General features: G+C 36.9%; 1 protein-coding gene across 1 annotated transcript in view; it reads right to left on the bottom strand.

The window, feature by feature from the left end:
• The window catches only part of LOC107751258 (alpha-mannosidase 2-like), a 47,727-nt gene that overhangs the window by 15,405 nt on the left and 21,962 nt on the right, over positions 1-10,360 (bottom strand). Inside the window, exons 8-14 of the mRNA XM_016566938.1 lie at positions 9,840-10,051; positions 6,464-6,649; positions 4,646-4,760; positions 4,483-4,550; positions 4,044-4,209; positions 3,635-3,865; positions 3,422-3,544 (exon numbers count right to left, since the gene is read on the bottom strand). Coding sequence (XP_016422424.1) covers positions 3,422-3,544; positions 3,635-3,865; positions 4,044-4,209; positions 4,483-4,550; positions 4,646-4,760; positions 6,464-6,649; positions 9,840-10,051 — 1,101 coding nt within the window. The remainder of the gene's footprint in view (positions 1-3,421; positions 3,545-3,634; positions 3,866-4,043; positions 4,210-4,482; positions 4,551-4,645; positions 4,761-6,463; positions 6,650-9,839; positions 10,052-10,360) is intronic.

Here is a 10,360-nt window from a genome sequence, read left to right as displayed (position 1 = left end):
CTGATGCGAAGAGATCCACCTCCGCCCTGCCAAATACACTCCAAATCATATTGACTGTCAAAGGGTGTAATCTCCACTCCCCGTGTATTACCCCGCCCCTCGACAGTAAATCCGCGCCGTAATTCAGGCGTCCGGGGAAATGTACTGCCCGGATGGAGAGGAGGTGTCTATCTGCCCACAGAAGAAGGTCTCTCGCCAGCCGCAGCAGCGGCCGCGAGCTCACACCCCCTTGGTGATTTATAAACGCTACCACTGTCATGCTGTCCGTCCTGATGAGAACGTGACGGTGGAGAATGTCCGGAAGAAAGCACTCGAGCGCTAGGTGTACAGCACGGAGCTCCAGACAGTTTATGTGCCACAACTTCTCCGTTTCTGACCACGTCCCGAAGGCTGGTCTGCCGTCGCATACGGCTCCCCAACCCGTGCTCGATGCATCTGTCGTAACAGTTTTTCTCCTGATCACTTGGCCAATAGGAACACCCCGGTGATACAGTGTCATATCGAGCCAAGGGGCCAGCGCTTTCAAGCAGTCGCGCGTTACTCATACGCGCAAGGTGCCCGCGCGCCATGCGCTCTGTGGCACGCGACTTTTCAGCCAGAGCTGAAGCGGTCGCATATGCAGGAGTCCTAATTTGCACACTGTTGAGGCGGCAGCCAGGCAGTCTGACCCCCCAAGCGCCGCCTTTGAGTGGGTGCGACCCAGGCAAAAGACGCACGATTCGTGGCCATCGGAGAGTTCGATTGGCTCTGGGCAGGAGAGGCAATCGCGAGAGGTCATCCTTGTCCGAAGCTCACCGGAACACAGCAGGGGAGAGAAGGCGTGTCCGCTGCAGCGTGTAGATCACGGTGAGTACTCTTGATGATAGGCTTCTTGCTTCTAGTAGAAGGTTGGCTGAAGAAAAAGATTCTGAATGGATGACGTACAAGCGCTGCTTTATATAGAGTGGGAGCCCCTCATATTTCGCGCGCTTGAACGCCATTGGCCAGTTTCACTGGCGTGATTCAATAAGGCTTCAGTAGTATTTGGAGAAAAGGGTAATTCCCATAGCAATGTAGAGTGACCAAATCAAAAGGGAACTAATAACAAGGTACTAGTAACTAATAGAACTAAATGGGGACAGGAACAGGAAGGACCAAGTAAGGGCAAGGAAGGCACATGGGGAGCAAAACACACACAAAACAAGGAACAGAGTCTGACACTAGCTTGGAGATGAGTTGGGTGTCATTTTAGATGACCTTTCAGGTGTTTTTAATTATAAAAACCTTTATAATCTATAATAGCATTAAACTTATTTAATGTTTCCTATGAACCATGTTTTCTTGGGTATCAAGACGGGGTAATTTTGTGGGGTATAAACACATTCATTCAACAGAATCTCTGCTTGGAAATAGTTACCTGTAATATTCTGGCCAAATTAAAGATACACTGTGTAGGAATTTTGCACATGTGATAATGTAAGCACCATTAATGACCCCTTATGTTCAATAAACAAGGCAGAATGAGCACTTGTGATCCTAATTTAATAAATTTAGGAGCACCTTCTGATCAATGACAATAATTAACCTTCCCATTATGAGGTGATATTTGACTTTATAATCAATGAAACTCTAGACTGCACAATTAGTCTTATTTACATTGTGTCTACACTTTGTTATAATGAGAGGATAACTCAGCACTGAACAAATACTACAGTGTTAATTTATTAAATTAATACAGCTTTATCCATATAACATCGTCTGTTATTGCATCTGTTAAAGTAAGATGTTAATATTTTCGACAAAAATCACGATTCATCCTAGATAATTTACTTGAAGCAGTCTGCTTGCTGTGTCTGTTCTGTGAGCAGGACGCGCACCAGTATCTGAATATGTAAAGGAACAGTTCACAAAAATATCATTCTCAGGTTGTTTTAAACCCGTATACTGTCATTGTTTCTGTGGAACACTGATTTTTAGGAATTCTGTGAAGTGATTGTTTGTGTACTGAATACTTTGGGTAATTTAGCAAGAACCATTAAAGACCACTTCCTTTTAGACCAATAAGTATCATTAGGCTGATAATGCACACAACAACATCTCATTTACTGTTTGGCGCAAAATACCGCAAATTGTACATTTGCCAACAGCAAATGACTGCTTTCCTTTTTTAACTTTAATAACTTGTTTGCCTGTTCCTGGCTTGAGCTGAATTTGAGCAATTAGATTTTCTGAGTACGGTGAAAATAAGTGAACACTCCTTCATGCTAAATGTACATTTTGAATTGGACTAACTGAGCCTTTGGGAATAAACCACTGCAAGAAACAAATATGTTCCATTTCCTTTAATTAAAATAAAACCCTTTAAAGGTGGAAGAACATGCTCTATATAGCAGCACAACCACAAAAACAAGGTTATGTTTTTATGGAGTATGATAGCTTGGAAACAATTCAACATGAGCGTGTCCTCATTAGCTCACAGTGAGATGGAAACCTGACACTTTTAGTGAGCAACCATCACTGATACTACTGCTCATAACTGAAGTTACTGATTTGAACAAACACCTAAGCATACATATTATATTTTGTTTGTCCTACAGTCATAAATTATATCTCAAACCGTGTGGCTTGATATTACTTTGCTGATTTGGGTGGAAAAGTTCTAGATTTACACTAAAGGACCTGAAACATCTCAAGAGACTAAAATATGATAGAGACTTGGGCTCTTTTGACTTGAGCGACAGCAAAACACTCAAAACACCTCAGCAATTAGATAAAAACACTACTGAAACCACCTGAAGGAACAGTTCTCGCAAAAATGAAATTCTTATTTCATTTCAAAAATGAAAACCATATTTACGGACATATCACTTGAGACGTACTGATATAAAAGTGATAATTAAACAGTATTTGGAGTACTACTTGTGCATAATGCACATTTCTTAATATTAAGCCTAAAATGTGTTTTAATGTCACTATTGATGAGGAATGTATGATCTTTGAATAATATCAGTCTTTTAATGCAAGATATTTAAAGTGTACATGAGGTATACTTGCAATAGTTCCACTTTAGCACAATCAAATATATTTCAGTATATCTTTAGTTGGCACTACTTCTGCGCAATAAAAGTGCAGTAAGTACAAAATTAGTTTCAATTTAGCAGACTTTGCAAAAAAGTACAATTGCAGCATATTTTTATTAAGTACATGAATATGTAAATGTATTTGTAGTATACTTGGCATGAAATAAATGCATTTCAAATATAGTTTAGTATATTTATTTTTCACTAGGGGTGACTTCTTTTATAAACAAACCAAAAAAAAAATCTTACCAACCCCCAAAAAAGCAGCAAATCTGTTGACTTGGTTTCAAAAATACATCTGAATAAATCTTTCACAAATCGATCTAGTAAAGATCTGGTTGCACCAGTTAACTAATTTTTACTGTTGCTTCTTTGTCAGGCAGGAACAGGTAGGCGCCGCTCTTGTCTTTATTGCTGGTGGTGCCATACAAAACAAACTCCACCTTGACCAGGTCCTCAGAGTCATCCTCCTTCAACCTCATTTTCTGTAAACAAGAGACGTTTGAACATTTCAGAGTCGTTCCTAGATGTATGAGCTTACAACAAACCCAGAGAGCTGCAGTCTATGATCTAACCTCTAAAAGTCCTGTAGCTGTAGAGATGGAGAGTTTCAGGTGAGGATTTTCAATGTGCACAGGAGCCGCATCTTGTTGGTAGAACTGTCGGAAATGCTCCAGTTCACTGACTGAAATCTGCCTGCCATCCTGAAGAAACATGTACTTAGCAGCTTCTGTCCTTGGCTCCATTCCTTCCATCAGCTGGTACACGCTCAGTCCCAGAGGAGCAGCTTGAGCCACAAACGACAACTGTCGTGGAATAAACAAACACGTTACAAACACCATGAACTGGCATAAGGAGCATTTAGATGACCTCAAACTTCAAATATGGACTAGTTTGAAGAATCCACAATCCTCCCATTGCTCTTTTTCATAAACAATACACCCATAACGCTGTGATATGATGCACTGATGTAGCAGATCTCACCTGGAAGACGTCGGCAGCAGCATGACTGGCATCATTCCACACTGCGCTGACTTGAGCACGGACCACATGACCCAGAGCATTCAGCACGCGCACTTTAGGAGTCGTCACATATACTGTAACCATGGACATCCTGGCTTGCTCTGTGGGGTTGTAAACCACCAACAACCTGGGAACCGCAAAAAATTAAGCATATTTATGAAGCATTATATGCCACACAGGTTCTGCTACCTTTTGTCATCCACTTCATCATGTTCATCTACTTCAACACATGTACCATGAATCCATTTTTAACTCAACATTATTCTATATTGTGCTAATTATTATGCTATAAAGCACAACAGCAAGGTTCCCAAAGTAAAAATCCTATTAGTTTTTTTTCTATAGAAACATTTATTTTTAAGAAAATTTATTGAAAAAATTGAAGGAATTGTTGATTTACCTTGGTTTTTCATGAACTTCAAAAATTATTTTGCGAGGTAATGCATCTTGGGATGGCTGAACATCATCCTGTAATACAGAACCAGCAAAAATGTAATGTTCACATAGCAATTACCAAATTTCGGAGTGATGCCATATTATGGATGTACAATATGAACACTCACCATCTGAAGAAAGGGATTTGAAGGATCATGGAAGTATGTTTGTTTGTCTTTGAGCACCAACCAGTGAGCTGAGCTCACAATCACTCGCTTCACATTCAGAATAGAGTGAAACAACCTTAGAAATAACAAAGATCATGATGCTTTACCGTGTTTTTACCATATCTCTTTTACCTGATAATATCCCATAATAAGAATCAGAAGTTCGAACGGCTGCGCGAAGCCTCTTCCTCTTTACTACTAGTTTTAATGCGAAATAAACATGAATGAACATCTCCTCAGGTAATCGCCCAATCAGTGTTTTTTTAACCACAGAAAGACGTCAATAAAACTGTTTGTAAACAAAATGTCACATAGCATTTCATTTACCTCAGGCAAGTCATCAGTGTCCACAGCTCGTTAGTTCGCTAGAGAAATTAAGTCTATAGAAGAGCATTTTGCGAAATTTTAGACTATATATTCTCATCATATTTTACTTTACCTGTTAGTGATATCTTAATTAATTAATGTATGTTTAAATAAATCTGTTATGACAGCCACTGTGTAAATATTTCAACAACAAATAGAAATTTTATAATTTAGAAGTTAATTTAAAAACTGCATTATGTGCAATTTACATGTTTGCATTCTATTTTTCTTTAAGCTGAGTATTTATTATTATATATAAAAATAAATAGTAAATTTTACATTTAAGTTTGGATTCTGTTGTTAATTGTAACCTTAAAGTAATGTAAAAGGGCTCCCTATAGTTTTTAGAGCATAAGCTTAGAATTATAATTAGGCTATAATTGAATTTATTTAAAGAAAGAGCAATTTGTTTAGTAAACCACAGTTTAATATAAAAAATAATAACAATTATGTTTAGTTTTCCCCCCGTTGTAACGAACCCATACCGAACCGCGACGTCAAAACCGAGGTACGTACCGAACCATCTTGTTTGTGTACTGTTACACCCCTAGTAGGGATACATTACATCATTCAAAAGTGAGAGTAAGAACTTTTTACGTTTTGACTTTTTAAATATTTCAAATAATTCTGTTCTTTTGAATTTGCATTCATCAAATAACCCCGAAAAAAACAAACAAATATTAAGCAGCACAACTGTTTTCTACATTGATAAAAATAAGAAATGTTTTTTGACCAAATTAGAATATTAGAATGATTTCTGAAGGTTCATATGACACTGAAAATTGAGTATAAAGACTGCTAAAAATTCAGATTTGCGATCATGGGAATACATTTTAAAATGTAAAAAATAAAAATTTTTAAAATAAAATAAAAAAGTTTAAAAAAAGAAACATTTATTTTAAATTGTAATATTTCACAATTTTACTGCCGTATTTTTGAAGCTTTGATCAAATACAGTGAATACAGCTTTTCGTAATATTAGAACTTTTGCAGCTAGACAATATGTGAATGCCCAACCAGATATGAGAATTACCAATATTTTTTCAGTAAACGTTATTCTTTAAACACTTTCTGTATAATGTATAATAAGATTTTTTGTTTTTCTGATAGTTGTTTTACTAATTTTTTTAATAATCATTTAGGTTGATCAGCCCTAGAAAATGTACGATGTTTTCTTTTAAACATATTGGCGGCCTTTTGTTTTGTGGATATATAATGCATTCATTATTTTGTCATTGTGCAATGGTTATTAATCAGATGGCAATGACTGCTTTACGAGCAGTTTGAAAGTTCTACCCGACTGACACTTTGGGCTGAAATGCAAAAAAACGTATGCAAATATTGGTGGTAGTGAAAAGGTGACATATGTCTTCTACACATTCACTTTAAGATATTTCAAGAAAGAGGCACTACCTGGTTCCATAGTCCACAACCACCCAGTCTTTGCCCGTGCCCGTGATGGCATCATGATGTTGGAAGAGACCTAGATTGCGTCTGGCTTCTGTCAGTAACTTGTAATTATCCACTGAAGGGTAATCATTGGGCTGGCCGTACTTCTGAATGTTGGCCAAGGTCAGAGAGTAGAGGACCTCAGCTGCCCTGCGGACAAACATGAAGTGACATATGAAACTCCCTCCCATGCAAGATCAAAAGTCCCCTAAAATCCACACAGAATAAATCCACAGTGTTACAAGAATCCATCTGGCATCAAAATACCTCCTGAATCCGGCTAATGTTCACATTCCAGTAAAAGAAAGATAATAGTCTGGTATGGTCACTGCTGTGTTGGGAGTGTCCGAGTGAGAACAACAATAACAGCAGAATCTCTCCACATTATAGTAACAATACAGGTGTCGTCTCTACAAATAATGACCTTCTCAAATTTTCTAAAGGAGATGAAAATCTATAGCTGGGCGAACCTCACAAAACCTGTTGAACATGAGTCATATTTCACATCTTAAAAAAAAGACATGAGGCCTATATTTGTTCTTTAAGGCAGTGGTTCTCAACCAGGGGCCCATGGCCTCAGCAAATTTCCAATTGGTGCGCAGGAGGACTTAAAAAGTATTTTAATTAAAAAACAGGGGTAATATATAAAAAAATAATCTAACTCTAATCTAAATTAAAATGCTACATATACATTAACTATCAATAATTACTAAATCAGTAACTAATACCTAAAAATCAATAACTGTTGATTATACAGTTCTTGAAACATCTGGAATCACAAAATGAATGATGGTTAATTTTTTTTAAACATGAATGCTCTCAGTTTCTTTAAAACGTCTGAAAAGAAGCAGCTTAAATACAGGAAAATGTTTAGCCTACATTGGAGTGGGGCTTTGATTATTATGTTAAACAGCGGAGGTCTTCGAGTCAAAAATGTTAAGAACACCTACTTTAAGGAAATGAAGCCAATTTTTGCATGTTAAAATATGTAAATTATTTTAAAATAAATACATTTAAATGTACAGAATTCACACATGATATTAGCAGTTGCTTTACTAGTTTTCTTTATGCTGATTTAAATAAAATAATTGTATTACAGTAAAGAGAATCTAATGAGAATATTTAATTTCCAGTAAAATGCAGGTAACACATTTTATTTTCTTTATGAAAAATATCATTTCTTTCTTTTTTTTTTTTTTAATGTTGGGGTGAAATGTGACATGGACATGTTTTCTTGAGATTGACCCAGATAAGGTTTCAGTGAGTGACATTTTATCGACAAGTGCAGAAAATTATGGCCTCTAACCTGCGTACATCAGTAAACTAGAGTGACACAATTATCCATGGTTTAAATCTATTATTTTTACCCAAATAGATCTTTGAAGTGAGTTGATAAAGCAAGATGGTTTCTGCAGATCAAACATTTCATCATTTCTACTGCATGGTTCACAGACCATAGTTAAAAGATAAAAACACAGTACATGTGACCTACATATTTCACATCAAACATACATCTGCTTTCTTCTCCCACAAGAACAGCCAAACATTGACTTTAATAATTAATTAAACATGAAATGACCTTGGACTGAATATCTCTAATCAATCTACTGTGTGTGTGTGTGTGTGTGTGTGTATGTGTGTGTGAGAGAGAGAAATTGAGCAGAGCTGAACAAAGTCCAATTTGCTGAGTGAAAGAAGCCATCGTGTAGAACGGGGAATAGTTTAACAAATGCATACTTATGAAAACTGTCTCCAGCCTACATTTAGACACCCATCAAAATGCAAATACTGTCTTAAATAGAGTTCTCCGCAGTTATCACATTTTACCATAACAATGAAATGCAGGACAGCCACTGACATACACAAACACATACACATACATACAGGATGTATAGAATACATAATATAAAAAAAATAGTTTTAGATAACGATGACAACACTGCTCTACTGGTATATGTAAACAAAAATGTCTGTAGAGGAGCATACAGAAAAATCAATATGTATCACTGCAACGTCTCATTATCTAGAACCAAGCCAATTAACAAGAGCTGCGAAGACATTTCAACATGCTGTAAAGGATAAATAAAAAATAAATAAATAACAAGGAGTTATTTCTTTCACATTCCACAAATTAGCGATAATATTCCTTATTTCTTAATAAGATCAATTTTTATCTTTCTGGGGCCAATATCATGTTAGAAAGAAGTCAAGGAGAAAAGTTTGTAAAGCACCCACAGATGAGAAGGTGGCACAGTCAATGGCCATGGTCAAATACTGAATAAATACTAAAGCCATTGAGTTGGTGGCTCAAAACCGACTGCTTTACTTTGCTTTGACCTTGTCACAGGGCTTCAGACTTATCGTGACAACACAGACATGTGACCTTCAGCTTTGTGTGTTAATTAGCAGCATACAGCATTGCAAGAAAAGATGGTAATGTCTGTTATCACAGAGCTCCATTTCCTATAGACAGACTCAGTTCAGGGGCCAGTTGCGTAAACTTCTTAGACTAGTCTTAAAAGTTAGTCATCAATTTTTTTTTTTTTTTTAAATCAGTTACATAAAACTTGAAAATTTGAAAAAATGCTATTTTCATGACTGCTAGTATATGTGTGTTAGGTCATCTGTATGTTAGTGTACTTATAAAAGTTGATAAAATAAACTTTTAGCAGATAAAAACATTTCAAATTTACAGTCTTTTTCTGATGACCAAACAGACCAAAAATATTTGGGTCTCTAAACTCTGAGTATTTAGAGAAAAAAGTGATCAGACTTTGAAAAAGCTGAATTTCCAGAAAATGTCATTAGTTTATACAATATGAATTGCAAATGTTATTGCACATATTAGCATGGCATTCTGGTTCATAATTAACTTTATGTTAATTTTGAACTCATGGTCTCAAATGCAAATCAAGTCCAGGCATATGGAAATGGTATTTTTTATTGTTTCAGCTTTTGGACATTGAGACCCATACCAAACATTTTTATGCAGTGCATTTATGCAGATTAATGCAGTGCATTTCAAATTTGGTTCTTCACATTTTCTCGTTGGTGCCATGAATAGCATTGTTGGTGGTACAGAGAGAAATAAAAGAAATCGTCTTTGCTTCCTGTAAACTTTTGCAGATCATTTTCCAATGTGGTAAAACTTCTCACTGATCTACTGTTTCAGCAATGAGTATCGAACTTTTGTTCAGTTGCACACATTAAAATTTAATAACTCAGTTTTATGTATTTGCTGAAGCCAATTTTTACCTCCATTTGGCACTTGGCAAGTGTTAACTTGTGCACTGTCACTGTAGAGATTCACGTAGTGCATTTGGATTTGTTAAAGGCTTACCTGAGGTGTGATTCCAGCACTCTGTCCAGGCGTTTGTAGAACGGCCGTGAGGTGAAGTATCCGCTCCAGTAGTGATCGTCTCGATCCGCGTAAGTGAAAAAGTCTCCACTTAGCACAGGCAAAGCCAACTGGCCCACATTAATGCCAACCGGATCCATGCCAGTGCTTTTACGCAAGGCCTCGAAATAATCTGAAATAGTTCCAAATTGGGCCTGCAAAGAGAAACAAAAGAGATACATAAGAAAAAATAAAGGCTGAAAATATACCAAGACTTCAAAGTGTGGCCAATTGACCTATCGGTAAGCCCCTCCCCTCAAACGCAGGTGAGCCAATGGCAGTCGAGTATCAGTTGCACGGGGAGCAGAACTCGGACATCTTTAGATTTCAGCACCATAGAGAAACATTGGAAGATCCGAAGCTCACATCGGATTCATGGTGTTTATGCTCCAAAAATGGAAAAACGATGTGCCTAGGGTACTTGTAAGTAACACTAATTCCAGTTATCCTGAGAGGATAGGCAA

The sequence above is a fragment of the Sinocyclocheilus rhinocerous genome, unplaced genomic scaffold (assembly GCF_001515625.1).
Source record: "Sinocyclocheilus rhinocerous isolate Xijiao unplaced genomic scaffold, SAMN03320098_v1.1 scaffold1083, whole genome shotgun sequence".
NCBI lineage: Eukaryota > Metazoa > Chordata > Actinopteri > Cypriniformes > Cyprinidae > Sinocyclocheilus > Sinocyclocheilus rhinocerous.
This window is presented reverse-complemented; position numbering and strand designations above follow the sequence as displayed.